This window comes from Oryza sativa, chromosome 11, assembly GCF_034140825.1.
Source record: "Oryza sativa Japonica Group chromosome 11, ASM3414082v1".
NCBI lineage: Eukaryota > Viridiplantae > Streptophyta > Magnoliopsida > Poales > Poaceae > Oryza > Oryza sativa.
In genome coordinates, this window is record NC_089045.1 from 8,132,156 (window position 1) to 8,150,271 (window position 18,116).

Genomic DNA, 18,116 nt, shown 5'->3' on the forward strand with positions numbered 1-18,116 from the left:
CTAATGATAACACCCCATGACCACACCAATAAACCAATCATCTAATGCTTCCTGGAAATGGGCACCACCAGCAGAAGCAGAAGCAGCATTGCAATTTTGCAGGCTCTCAAGTTTTGTCAAACCTAGCATGCATGCAACCATGGAACATACTACTATACCAGATTAAGGGGACAGGAGTAGTTATCTAACTTTCACTTTTGGTCAGATCATGAAGTGAATATAAAATTAAACTGCCCTGATTAAAGTGATAATTACTAAATTAACATGCGCACCTATTGTCAAGGCATGTTTGAGGAGTTTTTGGCAGCTACAACTTCTCCCACAATTAAAAACTCTTTCAAATAGTTCAGCTTTTTTTTTCAGATTATAAGAAGTTACAGTTGTAAAATCTAGAAAATGATCTAAAAGTCATAAGCTGGTTTTACCTGGCTTCTCCAGATTCTTACCAGTTGGATTTCCGCCTGTTGTTTCTTAGAATTTAAGGCTCCCCAACCAGAGTCTTAGTTTAGTTATTTAGGAATTAGGATATAGGTACAACAAGATGTCATCAGATGAGATAGAGAGATAGAGAGAGATTCTTATGTATCATTGGCCATTTGCATGCATGATTTTGAGTTTGGCACCTACTGCATCAGCTGATCAGCTCACCTTGGGGTGTGCAAAGATATTACTACCTGTCCTCAGGCCCACTTAACCCCAAAGCTTTGGATCCTGAAACTTTTTTTTTCTTTCTTTCTTTCTGGTGGTCTCTGAATTAGATGTTGGGTGTGCAATTGTGCATGGATGCATGCTTAGAATCAAGAGAGCTACTGATGAGTAGTGAGGTTGTGTTGTCCTCACACTGCACAACATTCTCCCTGCCTAGAAAGAAAAATTGCTGAGTCTTTCTTTAGCAGCAGGGGGTAGCAAAGCTGCAGTGCTTAGGGCACACATGTGGTGGAATCAATTCGGATTAAATTATTATCACCTCGGAATTAGATTCTCCCTCCCTTTTGAATTGTGTGTGGGGAGAGAAAGGTCCTAATCACTTCTTTTGGTGGTGAGTATATAAAAGTTGCTAAGCATGCAAAGTGCACACAGAATGATCTTTAAGGTACAAACAAGACACCCTCCTTTTTCTTTCTATCAACTGAATGTCCCCTAGATCTTTGAAGAATGTTCACCCTAGATATGATCTTTGGAACAATATAAGGCTGGATGATCCAAGAATATCTCTCTCAAGGGCAAAAGATTAAAGATGCATGGATCCTTAGCTTTTTCAGGATTTTTTAGTTTTTTTATTTTGCTCTACCCTTTTCCTTGCTCTCCCTCCCTTCTCCTTGTATAGCTGGTTTATTCCTAGCTGAGCTAGCTCTGGAGCTGCAATTATGTGTATTCTTGCCTTTTTTTTTCCTTGGTTTTTTCCTCTTATCTTTGCACATCCTTATCACTTTATTCTTCACTATGTAGCTGCTTTATTCTGACTTAAACTTCATTGTGAGTGCCTTTTGCCAGCCTCCTTTTTCATGTTTACTGGGTCATTAATTTGTTCATCTTTAAGTTGTGTTTGACTGTTTTGAGTATTAAGGAAACTAAATTTATGTGTTTGAGACCATTTTCAAAAACATTTTCTAAAGATTTTTAGATAACCGAGGCTTGATTTTGTTAAAATGGGTTTATGTACCTAAGCGTTTGAAAAATCACTTTTAAGATGCTGAGAAGTGCCTATTGCCTATTTTGGCAGAGGAGTAAGTCTTATTTTTGCATGTCACGAGTAATTATCGAGAACCTGTCAAAGTCAACTTTGGTATAACTTGTTATTGCGAAATTTAGGAATGGACGGTGGATTTATGATGTGGATGTATGAACTTCATCCAAAAGAGCATATTCAGTTAAAGGAAAACAAATTATAAGAGTTTGAACTGTTCTTTCTCTTTTTCTTGGAAAAACAAGTCGTCAAATGAAGTGTAAGTTATTATGCCACGTCACCAGTTCAGTTAGGGCCAGTAGTTTTCTAGATGGCTTATTTTATACTCCTTCCATTTCATATTGTAAGACTTTCTAGCATTGCTCACATTTATATAGATGTTAATAAATCTAGACATATATATGCGTTTAGATTCATTAACATCTATATGAATATGAACAATGCTATAAAGTCTTACATTGTGAAATGGAGGAAGTACATGTTTTGAGTTATAAAGTCAAATTAACTTGGGCTTGGGTTCGGGTTGGGCCTTGGTTAACTTGGGCTACATAGGTTTTGGGACTTGGAGTTGGGACAATATCGATGCATGTGGAGTTTTAGCTGTTTTAGAAGTTGCATTTAATTTTTATCAACCTTGCTTACCATACTTAGAGTAAAAAGCAACTGTTATTGTACGAGTTAAATATATGTGAGTTCTATCCTGTGCCTATTGTAATACAAATTGTACATTTGAACATATAAATCCACAGATTTCAACATAGATATTTTAGCGACTGTAGTTTATTGTGACAAAAATATGCAACGTTTCAATATGATCAATTTATGATAAAGTTGTAATGGAACTCTCCTTATACACTTTAAAAATCCCATACCAACCCGGACCTTACCCCTTATGCTATATTTATACCATCTTTAAAATTGTACAAATTAATATTGCTAGTATTTATTTCTCTTATTTTTACCGTAGCATATACTACTTAAAATTAAGCAGTCTTCCATCCGCTCATCCTCACCTTGCATAGAGCGCAACCACCGGCGCATCAAAGTCATATGGACCCCAAGTCTATCCCCAATCGTATAGGTCCATTGTAATGCACATACATGTTACTAGTAATTAAAAAAAGTTGTTTATGCTCCTACGTGATGCATCTTCAAGAAAAATGAAAACAAGGACGGTGATTGCGATGCATGTGTTTTTGCACACGTCGCTCTGAAAAAAGTTCATGCATGGACCTCTTCATGAGTCCCATGGCATGTGTACATATCTAAGCAACAAACGGACTCACTCAATTGTTGTGTTCTGTGTGTGTGTGTGTGGTGCATGCAGTAGCAGTGCCATGATGATCAAACCAAATGCTTCTGCAGGCCAAAGAACCAGCTATGGCTATCCCCAAATTGAATTGATCACAGGGATTGCCTTGGCTTTGTGTATTTAATGCCATTAAATGAGCAAGGATTGTGTGAGTTGGGTGTGTAGAGATTGAGGGAGATCAGGTGGAAATAGAGTGCATTGATAGTCACACCTTCAAATGAATGATCATCAGTGGTATGCACTTAAGGAAAGTTTTAATACAGAATCTTTAATTATTTACTGCAATGCTGGATGAGTAGAGGTTTTTTTTTTCATTTTTTTAGTATCAAAATTTTGTTTAAATGCCAATGCAAAGTAGTAGCTAGATTTTTATTATGTATAATTCTACACTTTTTTTTTGTAAAGGGCATCTCTAAATGGTACGGGAGTATTTCTATGATGGCCACTATTGACCATTAATTCCTCTTATAAGGTTGAGTTCGTTAGGAGGAGACGTGAACAAATCTCCTGCACACGGAAAACGGAGCGGTCCATTAGCATGTGATTAATTAATTATTAGCTTTTTTTTCAAAAATAGATTAATATGATTTTTTAAGCAACTTTCATATAGAAACTTTTTATAAAAACACACCGTTTAACAGTTTGAAAAACGTGCACGCGGAACACGAGGGAGAAGAGTTGGGAACACAGGCTGCCAAACACAACCTAAGTTGTTCATAAAACTGTAAACTAATTGTGACTGACTAAAAACACTCAATTGGTGGATTAAGATGGTTCGTGTCATTTAACTAAGTTGAGAACCAACCCCCTACTCCCGGACACAGTACATGACTTCACATGCGGAGCACGCTTTGATCGTTGCTTGGAAGGGAAATTTTATTTTTCAAAACCTAGGTTGCAAAACCCAGGTTGGCGTCCCCACTACCAGAGGCTCTACCACTACACTACATTTGTCACTACCACATCAGTTTTGAGCCGGGAAAATCTTAAAGACACGCTCTTTGTGAGGATTTTCAGAAAATAGAAACATAGCTTTTAACATTAGATGCACGTGTATAACAATTTTGGTTGAAGTATTAAAGGATTTTTTCTAAAATATTTGATGCAAGTGTAAAATATCTTAGGAGAAGTATTAAACAAATAGAAGTCTTTTTGACTTTTAACTTTTGTTTGAGATAATATTTCAACATAAAAGTATGAAACTAGACTCTAGACCCCTACTCACATTTGTGTGTAACGCACTTTTTGGTCCGGCATGTGTCACTAGCTCTTCAGTTTTGGGCCTACATGTGACACATGCTGGGGAAAATCCTGAAGATATGTTTTGTTTAGGAACACAACTAATTTTTCAGATATAGAAACATGGTTTTTCATAAAAACTGCAATGCATACATTTTGGTATTAAAGTATTAAAGAAATAAACAAGTCCTTTACGGAAATACAAATAAGTCCTTTTATCCCCTCAACTTTTGTTTTAGTTTATATTTCAGTGTAGTAGGAAACTAACTAGATTCCTAATCCCCCCTCACATGGCCCTTGAAGACATTCTCCTCGGTTTTTCGTCGAACTAGGTGCCAACATGAGTTTGCTTTTGATAACATGGAAAACCCAACTGTAAGTAGTAAATAAAATTAAATATTATGTGCTACCCATATATCAACCTCTCAATCCATCTTCATACCCAACTCTCTTCTCCTTTTTTTGAGGAAAAGTTAGAAATATCCAAGATTTTGCTATCTATATGCCTAATTCCTAGGGAAAACTAACTTGTGGAGTAAGATCATATACTCGAAACCTAAAAAATAATCTTCTATTTTGCTAAGAACGGAATTTCATCTTCATAAAAAAACAACAGAATATTGAAATAACAATACAAGAAATAGAGGATAGTACACATATTAGAACAAACAACAAAAAAAAAATCCAAGAGAAACATTTTGCGTTGAATTGAGTTATACCTCTACAATTGAAAAGAAGAAGTCATGTCACAGCATCAAAGAGTCATCAAGTTCCAATACCCTACAAGGTCAAGATGACATATTTGTGAAGAAAAAAACCATAGGAAAACCATGAGTACAAAGATTAAAAGATCTAAATTGTACTAACCTATCACTTAAAATAGAGAAGAAGGAGGAGATAGAACCTTGTTTAGCTATAGATATGGCTCAATGAAGAACTAAGGCGGGGAGAAGGTTGATATATAAAGACAAATGGAGAAGGTGGATATCATAAAGGCAAATGGAGAAGGTTGATACTATAATGGCAAGTAATGAGATGGCCATATCTGTGAGATATGACATAGTAATTATTATATATATAAATTACACGTTGCACTCCAGATCACCAAAAGATGCCAAATGGATTTCAAAATCAAAACATGGTTCGGCACTTGGCATGCATGCACAAAATATTTAAATAACTCAAATTAATTCCTCAATAGACTTTCTATAGGGAAGTCACTTTGACAAAACTCAAAGACAACAAAATTGAAAGCTTCTAGGTCTCTATGACGACTCCAAATATGTGTGTGTTTGTATCAGTACACACGTTTCCTCAATAGTCATGCATTGTAGTAGTCTAATTCAGTTGACATTGTAGCACCTCTCACAAAAGACAAAATGTGATATAAATTCAATGTTGCATGACTAATTTTTCATATCTACATCATTACATGCACAAATAAGCGAATTAATGTAGTGCAAATGCATCATGCAATTCTAACGTTTGCAAATATGTACATCAGTATAGTCAACTTATTTCAGATGCAGCTTTGCAAGTTGGAAACCATTACTGACATTGGGTCCCCAGGAGCAACCTCTTCGGTTCATTAACCCATTGTCTAGTTCAGTGTATGCGCTTTGCCAAAGTTTACCCTTGATGGCTAGCTGATGTTTGTTCTACCAGGCTCTAGAAAATATTTGAACCCACCATTGATTATTGATTGGGATCTTTCCATGGCCATACCTAAAAACCTGAGGCGTTGGTCCTATACATATAATGGGACCTTCTATTTAAAATGTCATCGAACAACAGACAGTAAATTCCACTTTTGGTTATGTATATTGACTAAAGTTACATAACGGACCAAGGCTATACCCACCTTAATTTTCACCCAATGCCATATATTTTATAATTCATTGCAAGGGGTCTCCACTATGCTTTGCTTGTCCACATGGCGGACAGTGACCTTCTATGTACATTAGGACATCTATCGATAGATCTAGTATCCCTTTGTAGCTATGCCCTCTGTAACAAGCAAGAAATGTGTGCAATCAATAATGGGTAGGCTTATGGGGGGAGAGGGAGGGGTGATAAGATGGATATATGGATGACCGATGAATCTTACCAATAGACAACGATGGTGGCGCTTTGTTTGAGTCTAAGAAAAACGTTGTGTCCTGATGCAACAGTTTTGTTTTCTTAATTAAATGTAAAAAATGAAATCACATCATCGTTATAAACTCCAGGTCTTTAAGACGATTGTGATTACTAGTCGAACACTTATCATAGCCAGGAAAACCATATTCTATCTAGATCATTGAAGGAGGACGAAGGAAACTTTAGAAAATGGGATGAGAATGCCCTCAAACATATATTATAACCTATTGGCTTGGATCAAAACATAAAAATTCGGTGACCTTGTGAGGTTGCCACTTTGCACGTGCCAATGTATGATCTAGCGACCGCACAACACCTGCATACCAAATCTAGCTAGACTTGTACTTCATGAAAACTAATCTACTTTGAGATTATTCCAACCATTGTGCCATTTCTAGCTATTTTTCACTACCTCAATTCTCTACATGAGTTCCTCAATCGTTAAATCAATTCAGGTAACTTTCCAATATTAGTAAAACTAGGCCATGGACATGGATGAACCCACCAATAAGGCAAGGTTTGGCAAGGCTGGCAAACATTGTCATACCCTGGGCTTCTTTCTCTTCAGCAGCAACTGAAGAAGAGGCCACGCCGCTGGAGTTGACGAATGAGTATAGGACTATGGGCTTAGGGTGGGCAAGCGCATGATAAGACATGTTTTCCTATAAGCCCAATACACCAACCATAAATCCCATAGCCATGTGGTGCCGCTTGGTCTTCTGCCCAAGTGAAGCAGTGATTACCTTACTATTTAAAGGTTTGCTTGAAATGCCGATTGATATAAGATTTTTGTTTAATTTTCTAGTTAAAATGTTGAGGCTCAAGTTGAAAAGTTGCTTAAATACACCATTGAAAATTGTATGTTTAATTTTTAAAGTCCTACAAATTGTTGGAAAACCCTCCAAATTGTTGGTTTATATGAAGATAAAATGTTGTTGCATACTTTTATTGGGATATTTGGACTCTGTCGGTGTATTCTTCTAATAGCACATTGTTTTCATGCATTTGCAGTTATTTTATTATTGTTTGGTGAGCCATATGTACTAGTTTGTGTAGATATTTGATTTTGATGCAAACAGACATAATCCATTCATTGTTGCCACTTCCCTTGGTGCCATATCTCTTTCCCTATATTTGGTTGAAATGTGTTCACTTGAAAGTGCCAAAATATATTGTGATATATATTGGACCCCTTACTTTAACTATTGTGACAAACTTTGCTCCTATATATGTCTTGGCTGTCTAGTACTTAACACACTGGAGCCACAAAACCTAACAGTCTCCAAGGGCCCTTTTTATATAGCAATTGCGGGCTGAATCACTATTCTTTGTTTTTTATTTTTAATGTGTGAATTGATTTTCTTGATCATATTAATTGTCTCGGACTCTTGGTGTTGATAACGACTTTGAAGTTCAGACATTGTGAAGGAATTGCCATGCTTTTAGCTGTCGTCTTTAGTTGGCAAACAGATTGTTGATATTGCTTCCCCAAATCGGTAGTTATAGAATTCACTAATCTATCAGAACTTCAATTACCACATTATATTGACTAAGCTATTAGAACTTCAATTTTGTAGTAGGATGATGTAGCATCATCAATATAATTCTCTAGACACTCTGTTTTGCATAGTATATTCGTGATGATTCCTCTAGAAAGATGGCATACGGAGTACTATAAGCATATATGGAGTCATCCATGCAGGAGCTGAAAAGAAGGGAACCTTTTTATTTTTACATTAAGCAGTGGCATAATATTATTCTTAACACTGAAATCTTCAATTTTTCGCCATGTTAAGATTTACTTTGTTTTTCGCACTATCATTAATCCTATATATCTATAAAGTTCATCCCCACTAAATATAGTTAATGTTAATTCTATCTTCATGAAGCCACATCACCTGAATTGTTTTTAGCCTTTGAATGATTCATCAAGGGTGTAAATTGTATCTCATCTCCCCAAAAGCCACATCATACAACACAACCATTTATAACCTTTGGATAATTAATCGAGGTGCAAACATATAAGCACATGAAAGAAAATCATATAGTAAGTAAGATAGAAATTTTAACAACTCATATATACTATTTTATCACAGAAATCTCAACGCGCTGGGTACCTATCTAGTTAGTACTAATATTATAAATGGTTTAGCGTTCGGAGGTCCAATTAAAAACTCTAGCTTTCCTATCAGTACGTATCCAACTTCTGTGTGCTTCCAGATTCAAATTAGGTGGAGACATGGAGCTTGAGTCATTATCAGTTGAAATAGAAGGGCTGATATTATGTTAATTGGTGAGACAAACTCAATTAATTAACTAGATGATATCCCATGCTTTACTATAAAATGGGTGGATAATGTATGTTAAATATTTTAGAAATAATGAATAATGATATGTTAAAATATAATGAAAATAATATATGTAGGGATGATGCGGTACACTTGTATGAGTTTTAAGATGTAATCATTGTTAGTGCATAATGTGATATATTTGTATGTTGAGATTTAGGATGCATTGAGTAGAAGTGGCTGAAGTAAAAGAAAATAGACTAAACTGAAATATGCATAATTTATATAGCAAACCAAATAACATGTCATGTGACGAACAATGTTTTAAGTTTATTTGGAGGATTTGCACAACTAGACAGCACACATGTCAAGAAGGGCACAGGAATCAACCAAAACTACACTTGTTAGCCATAATTTGTTCGTTGTTCTCCACCTCATATATGAGAGATAAAGAGATAAACCTAAGCCTGAGCATAACTACACAACCATTTCTTTCCCTTTATCTCTATGCTTATCCATGCTTATCATGCCATAGGTCCGGATTCCTTATCCATCTTTCCACACATATCAAGGAAGCACTTTTGGCTAGAATTTTTGGACTAAACGTTATTACTCCCTCCGTTTTATATTATAAGTCATCTGACTATTTTTCTAATCAAACTTCTATAAATTTGATCGAACTTATAAAAAATAAATTAGTATTTTCAACACAAAACAATAATATTATCAAAATATATGCAATATTAGATCTAATGAAACTAATTTAATATTTTAGATGTTGCTAGATTTTTCTATAAACTTGGTCGAACTTAACAAAGTTTAACTAGGAAAAAAGTCAAACAACTTATAATATAAAATGGAGGGTGTACTATCTTTTTCTATTGGACCAATAATTCATTTAAGAAAATTAAGTGAATATTGTGGATCATAATTACCGAGTTAAGTACAAAATTTTGGTATCCCACACTACAACAAAATCGATGTTTGCATGCGGCTAAGCAGCCTGCATGCACCCAAGGTGTCTTTTCGCATGCGGTCACTTATACCGAGCGCACACGAAAATAATTTTCACAAATAAAATAAAATGAAATCACGAAACACCAAATCGGTCGAACCCTAGCCCGCCGCCGGCCAAAAGCCTAACATCATCGTTGCCGCCACCACCGGTGTCGTCATTGTCATGGTGTTCGCGGTCCGCCGTCATCGTCTTCGTCGGATCCACCGCCCACCATCATCATCGTCGTCGGATCAGCCGTTGCCGTAGCCTGTGAGCCAGCCACCATCCCGCGCTGCCGCTACCGAGGGCCCCCACTGCTGGATCCGCGCGAGGGAGGGCTGCCGCCGACAGATCCACATGGGGCGGTGTCACTGCCGCCACCCGAGCTCGCCGCGCACCTTCGTGCGAGATCCATTGTCGAGCTCGTCGGCACTCCAGCCCAGCGTTGGAAGCTCTTGCCCGCTGCCGGTGGCTGACCCGCTGGCCGTTCCAGTCCATTGCCGCACGAGAGGGGAAGGAAAGGATAAGAGAGTGAGAGATAGAGAGATGGGGGAGGAGAGGATAAGAGAAGAGTGAGAGTGTGTGTGTGAGAGAGAGGGGGAGGAGAGGATAAGAGAGGAGAGCTGAAATAGTGAGAGGATTTGTTCTTTATATTTAGTTCCCAGTATTTTTCGCAAGCGGATCTCCTAAGTAGGCTCCTGCAAAATTCTGATTTTCGCATGTTGACCATTATATAGAAAAAAACACATAGAATCCAACTTGATGCATGCCTAAATATCCATCAATTGAAGAAATATGACACCTTACAGAAAAAAAATATCTTCAATATAACAAGCAATTTAGTAAGTAATTCTAACCATCCTTCATTAAAAAAAAAGAGTCAAATGCATGGAGGGTCATCCAACTTGTTCAGGTGTATCATATATGTTATTCTACTTTCAAAATACACATCTTAATCACTAATGCGAATTAAATGAGTCATTTAGCCATTTAACTTTCCACGTGAGCACACCTTGTATATATAGGATGCCACCTAGGATTGAAAAAAAAAATTACATCTACACATCCACAGCCGCTACCTCATAAGATTTTGCCTTCATCACTGTTTATAGTCATAGCTTGTCATCGCTGCCTCCGCCTAGGATTTTGCCTCCGTCACTGTTTGTATTCATTGATTGTCGCCGTTGGGTTTGATAGTAAGTGAGAGAGAGGACTAAGATATAGACGAACTCATCAAAACAGGCACAAGTGAAATGATTAGGTTATAGTACCTCTAATTTCGTGTATTTCCAAATGCTAGTGCTATGAGAAAGGGGAAAATACACGTACTGTTTTCTGCGCATGTTCAAAAGTAATTGTTTTCAATCACAGGTGGCATACCACGTGTACAAAGTATACTCATGTGGACAGTTAGATGAGCAAATGAGCCACTTAAATTACATTAATTAGTGATGTATATGTATATTTTAAAAGTAGAGTGACCTATATGACACACCTAAACAAATGAAATAACCATCCATGCATTTTACTCTAGAAAAAATGTCACCATATATATGCACAATACAGCCACACAATGAAAGCTTAGCTACATGGAAAGATCAAAAGAGGCACAGTTGAAGCATGAAAACAAAGAGCAACGATATAGCACACGTGCTCTCCTAGTTCTTTTTTTCTTCCATTGTAATCATGACTAATGGAGTAGCAAACATTCTATTTCTGCACACCACTATGCTACCCAATCTAGTTATGAGATCGTGTATCTTTTCTCTGTTCCAAGGTAACACCAACCCCATCGACCAATGAATTTTTCCCCTTTTTCTGTACGAGAAGACAGCAAATCTAGTAAATCTATGTCTCAAAATAGTCATTTATATTCTCAATAATCAAAAAAGCAACCGTCACAATCTCGCTCGATGAAATGAAATCATGAATCAAAGGCTGATTATTCATTTTACCAATCTCATATACTACCTCCATTCTTTATCTTCTTTACCTGACATTCCAGTATCCGTAACCATCAAAGGCCATTAATATGTTTAAAACTATATAAGTTTGTGTTAAATATAATTATACAATTATATTCATCACATAAATTCTTTCATAATATTATTGTTATAAATTAATTTAAATTCACAAAGTAATGGTCAAAGTCATATCCCGAAGTCCCTAAATAAATAAAAAAACGTCAAGTAAAAAAAGATCCAAATATCATGCAAAAGTCTAATACAAGCTAGTAGAATTCATATATACAATTATTTAATTTAGCTCTACAGTACACTTACTGTAATGTTACTTTCTTATTACTAATATATTTATAATCAGTCAGATGATCCTGACCCACTGTTTTATTTAAAAAAAATGTAAAACCACTTGTCCCTACTGCTTTAATCTTATGAGAAAGAGATGAAAATAATTTATTGATATTTAGTTGTAACAATGTATACTGTGAAACCAAATGTTTTGAAAATCACACATGATTAAATTTGAATCCTGAGCTGGGTCCAATTAGTGATCAGGGCCTGCATATGCTGACAGCAGACAGGATAATATTGGATCAACCTCAATTATTATCTCGTTAGGTGTGTGTGACAAATAACTGGCAATGGCACAAATCGGGCAGCTTGCTTGCCCAGAATATATATCATATCATTACATGGGTCAAGTCTGACAAAAAACTTATGCAAAGAACAGTGGCTGATCAGGTTCAGATGATGGTATAATTAATCAGATTAATTGCTAGCTAGATCACAGATGGGCCAACCCCTGTATGTGTCCATTGATCTTCAGCTAAATTAATTGGGGACAACACTGCAGTTGGGAAGGATTAATTTCCTTATCCTATTGTCAGTAAAATGTTAATGGTCTTCTGAGGGCCCTTCGGAACACAATGATTTTTTTTGTCGATTCTTATGGAAATGGAACATGCCCAAAATTTGAGTGAATATAATTTGGAAAAGCATTTCTGGGGAATTTCCTCATAGAAAGAGATACAACAATGATATTGGGGGCAACATGAATATTACAGGATCACAAACATTTTCTCTGTTTTCATGGGGGAATGGATAGCCATTGTTCTAAAGACATTGAAGCAAGGTATGATCTTAACCATGTCAATGAAATATATTCATTCCGCTTTAGAGAAAACAATCATATTCATAATGTTCTGTAAACACCTTTCTTAGTTATATACAGTACATGTTCAAATACATGAGGTAGCAAACTTAAAAGCAACAGAAAAGAAGGGCGAGGAAGGTAAAAAAAAAAAACAAGAAGAAGAAAAAGAACATACACAACAGAAGATTATTAATAAGTTTGCTCTAACTGATCATTTGTTATCACCATGTGTAGAGATCTAATTCCTCTCCATGAAGTTGTTGATACCGTTGTTTAAGTAAAGATAACCAAAGGGGAAATTCCATCTGCAAATCCTTTGATAACCACAATTGTTGAACACAATCCAGCTTCTGGGCCCACCGTAAAGCAGGACATTCAGATACATACAAAGTTCTAACTTGAGGAAGATTTGACAATCTCTCCAAACCTTCACACTTGCTGAGTAAAAGGGAGTCAGAAAGGAAAGTAAGGTCTTCCACCACCTTCAAAGCTTGAGCCCTCTCTATGTGGAGCCATTTCAAACTGGTCGCCTGCGCTAGCTGCTGAGGAAGAGCTCTAAGCTTTGGACAGTCTCCAAGTTCCAATTTCTGCAAAAGAGGCATCACTTGCAAAACCATTTTGTTGTTTTCAGTACAACTCTTTCCATCTGAAGCTCCTACTACTTCTTCAGTGAATGACCACTCCTCCCAATTGGGCATATCTGATATGACTAACCATTCAAGCTTGGGAAAGGCTATTGTCCCCAAGAACCTGGGAGTAGCTGTCTTGTCACAAAGAAATTCAGGTCCAATCTTGGTTACAGCAGATGCTCCCATGATCTTCAGACACTTCAAGTTAGGCAGCTGACCAACCGCCGGAAGATGTGCCCAAGATGCGCAATCTATGAGTCGCAAGATTTTCAGCGAAGATAAATCGGCGCCGAGCCAGGTAGGATACCTTTGACCAAAGGATCCAGCAATACTAAGATCTTCCAGGTTGCATGGAGGTTTTAGTTCGTCAAAAACATTCTCAATATTGGTAATATCTTCCATGGTATATGACTCCTTTGTGTGTGTAGTGCAGCGTAGATTTAAGAATTTGAGGTGTTTCTTGTCTAGTAGTGATGAAGTACCACAAGGCATGGCATTTTCCAATCTTATCATGCCAAGTCTCTTCATTTCCGAAAGATGACCCAGCTCTTCCAAGTTCCATCCATCTTGCTTTCTGGTGTTAACATAGCTATGACCAACAGGGAACCCTTGTAGATCATTAAGTAATGACAACTTATTTATTCCTCTTGGCACCTGGTTTATTGGTGTATCGTCAAGACCAAGGCACCTTAAACTGCACAGCTTGGTGATTGCCATTGGAAGATCATGCAATGCATAGCACCTCTGCAAGTTCAATATTTGCAGGTTTGTGAGAGAACCGATGGAGTCTGGAAGACAAGATATATCGGTAGCATCAAGATCAAGCAAACGTAGATGGATCAAGCTGTTGATGCTATCTGGAATTCTTTGTACAATTGAGCCAGTCAAGTCCAAAACTCGAAGATGTGGAAACCTCATGAAGACATCACTATCTATGTTTGGTGACATGCAAAACATCAAAGTCCTTACTCTGCAGTGACCTTTTTCAACCACACTTGATAACATATCTGTTTTGTTGACAATCGAAATACGTCTCAGTTTAGACCAAGTAGTAGGCTCTAAAGGTAGTTGATCAAAATAGCACTCTTCTCTTGATAAATGTTGAGCAAGATACCTCAAGAGATCATGCATTTTGCACCTGTAGTGATCGAAATAAAAAGGATCTGGTTCAAGAAGGTGCCTACAAATTAACTCATGGTAATATTCTTCTGCTGTATCTTCTAGTAACTGGCCTTCTTGCTCTTCGACAAAGCCTTCTGCAACCCAAAACCGCACAAGATCAGCATGATGCATCATCTGACCTTCGACATAGAGAGCACAATAAAGGAAGCACTGCTTTAGATTGTGTGGTAGATCATCATAACTTAGGTACAAAGCACCTCTAAGTTCAGCTGGAAGCTTGCTCATAGACCATGCACTGCTTTCTATAACTTTTTCCCATGTGTTCTTGGTCTTCTCCTTGGTTGCTAGAACACTAGCAATAACCTTGATTGCAAGAGGAAGACCACCACATTTGCTGACAATCTTGGTCCCTATGTGTTGCAAGGTTTCCACTTCTTTCTCTTCTTTGATATTCATACTCTTCCAAAGTAGCTCCCACCCAACATCTGTCGACATCATCTCAACTCGATGGAGATGCTCTGCTCCGACTCTTCGCACAACCAACTCATCTCGAGCTGTTACTAAAATTGTTGCTTTAGCAGCATCATGAAATGGAGTTCGTACCACATTTGTCCATACCTCGGACTGCCATACATCATCCAATACAACAAATAAGCTTTCATCTTTAATGGTAGAAGCAAGCTTGCTTTGGAGCTCTCCAACAGTTTCACCTTGCCTTTCATGTACTCCCATATTCCGAAGTAATTCTTTCAAAAGGTTAACTTCAGAATATTCTTGAGAAACACATATCCAGGCATGTTTGCTAAAATTACCTTTCACTCTTTGATCATTGTATATGTTTTGAGCTAGTGTTGTCTTTCCAACTCCACCCGTTCCAACAATTGCAACCTTGAATGCCTTCTCTTCCCTGTGAGTAAGTATCATTTCCACCAATCTTGAAGTAGCATATTTAATCTCCTTCCCCACAAGGTTGGGTTCCACAAGATGGGATGTATGTCTCTTACTTGGTGCAAGTACTCTGTAAGTAGCCTTCACATTCTCTAGTGCTAAAAATGTCTTGTCAATTGATATCCTCTGAAGATTATAGTTGACCCTTCTAATCTGGAGCGCAATCTTGCGATGAGTCCAAACATTGCGAACGCAAGACGTAACAGAGAGGTTACAACATGAAATATATTTTATCGGCAATGGAGAGAGTGAAGAGTGATTTGCTAGAAGCTTACTGCCCTCAAATTTGGCCATGTCAATAATATCATCTGCATCATAGATAGCGTTCTTCAGCTCACCAAGCCAATTGTTAACAGCCTCTTCTTCTATCCTCCTCTGCTCTGCATCATGGAGAAAACACTGTATTTGTTTCATCCTCCTCTGCAGTTCTTTGAGCTCTTCATCCACACCTAGTATCAATATTGCCTCTTCCATGACAATGCCTTGTACCTTTTTTATACATAATCCAACAAAAGAATCTAGTATGGTTGCCATCAAGCAAACTTCTCAACAAGTAAATTCCTGTATGTTGCCAATCGATTTACAGTGCTTATCAATGGGTATCTTGAAAGCTATTTCCAGATTCAGCAACTGAGTTGTACCCAGTAAAATCTGGCAGAAGAAATTACAGCTCTGAAACATTCAAAATTTCAAAGACAAGCTTAGTGAAATAGTTGAAGCATGCCACTCTATCCACAAAGAAATCAACTTTATTTACCATACTTGCATTCATTTATCATTTTGAGGGGAAAAGTATGAACAGCATAACACAGATAGTATCCTTTGTTTAATTCCACCAGCCCATCCCAACATGATATAAACTAAATTTTCACTAATGTTATTATTGGCTTTCCCTAATTAACATTTTTTCTTTTACCTGATGAAGACATCAAGTTTAGCGCCTTAGCCCAGCACCATGCATTGAAAACTCTCTTTTGTCTTCAGAAGCTGATGAATTAATCCGGAAAGCTTCTATATAGATCTGAAAAGATCCCTTTGTTGCTCACTTGAATGACACCTGCACTCCAAATTCGAGCAAGTTTCAAGAGTCAAAAATGAAAAAAAGCATCCAAATAGAAGGATATCTTTGAACTGAATCAAACCTAAACATCCAGTTATAGCAGTCAAGGGTTCTTGATAAATTCAGGGAAATTATTCACAAGGAAGTAGCCGAAGAAGAAAGAAGCGGGATCTGACCTTTGAAATCTTTGAATGCGAGGAGAAATATGCAATCTCCAGTTCCCCTGTCGCAGCTCGCAGTAGGCAAGAAAGCCTAAGGCATGGACATTGCACTACCTGCCTACTTACTACTGCAAACTCTCTACTTTTCTTATCAAGATTCTAAGTAATCTCCAAGTTGCAGTAATGTTTGACTTTGGACCATTTGTTTGAAGCAAGTAGTAGTACTGAAGTCTGAAGATGCTTGACTTCTATCAGGCTCCGTTTAGTAAAAAAAAAAGGGTACCACAAATATAAATATAACAAGATTTCATATTTATGTACCCGATTGCTCCTGACTTCGCCACTTATGTGAAACATGCAAAACTTTTATTAAATATGCATGCCTGCTACTATTGTGGCAGGAGTGTGTGATCTTAAGATTCTTAACCCCATGGTTATGAACAGGAACAAAACATTTTTCCCCTTTACTGAAAATACACCTGTAATTTTCGGTTGCCCAAATTACCAGTGAAAAAAGAAGTACTAGTAGCTGGTATGTTTGGCCGTTTGGAATGTGAAGCATTCTTCAGGAAAAAAAAAAAGAAGATATGTGATGTTAACAAAGCACAACATCTTTGATCGATTTGGGGCAGCATCTTTGATCGATTTAGGGACGAGAATTAGAAACTGAGTGCAAACATTCCAATTAAATTACATGCATAAACATTATTACATCATAGCTAGTCAAAATTCAATGGAAATACTATTAGTTCTCAAACGCAGTAAGTAAACCCATCCATCATAGCAAGATGGTCAATGCCTGAAGATTACTTACATCGAATTTATCAAATGACTCAACGAATCGATTAAGGCCGGAGCGCGGCGACACAGATCGAGCCCTCAAGATGATGATGAGGATGCGGATCGATGAACGGGATGACGCCCAAGGCGCAGAGGATCGAGGTCGTGGGAAACGCTGGCGATGCAGATTGGGGACACGGACGCCGACGACCCCGCCGCAGGAGCTCCGGGAGCCGGCCGCAGGAGGGAGGGAAGCTGCCGTTACCGCCGGTGTACGGGGTATCGTACTCATCGCCGCCGCCGCCGCCATCGAAGCCGTACAACTAGCAAGTAGTAGCTCTCAGAGCGGAGCGTGGAGGGAGAAGCCGAGGAGGAGGATGGCGATTTGTGTAAAAAAAAAAGCGTCAATTTCATGAAATGAAATATACTAATTCCTCCGTTCCAAAATAAGTACAGCTATGGTTTCGCGCCCAACTTTGACCGTTCGTCTTATTTGAAAACTTTTAGAAAAAAATAAAAACATAAGTCACGAGTAAAGTACTATTCATATTTTATCATCTCATAATAACAAAAATGCTAATCATAAAAAAATTTCAAATAAGACGGACAATCAAAGTTGGATGCGGAAACTCATGATTGT

The 18,116-nt window shown here is 37.5% G+C and overlaps 1 protein-coding gene across 1 annotated transcript; it reads right to left on the reverse strand.

Annotated features, from left to right (window-relative positions):
• Positions 1-12,758: 12,758 nt before the first annotated feature.
• Positions 12,759-17,843, reverse strand: LOC107279244 (putative disease resistance protein RGA3). Its single transcript, XM_015759712.3, has 2 exons — positions 16,392-17,843; positions 12,759-16,147 (listed from the first exon to the last, which is right to left on the reverse strand). Exon 2 carries the CDS (start codon positions 16,007-16,009, stop codon positions 12,998-13,000), a length of 3,012 nt encoding a protein of 1,003 aa, XP_015615198.1. The 5' UTR covers positions 16,010-16,147; positions 16,392-17,843; the 3' UTR covers positions 12,759-12,997.
• Positions 17,844-18,116: the final 273 nt, after the last annotated feature.

What these genes read in the sequence shown, in the direction of transcription:
- LOC107279244 (XM_015759712.3), bottom strand. Translation starts at nt 16,009, where the DNA reads ATGGCAACCATACTAGATTCTTTTGTTGGATTATGTATAAAAAAGGTA.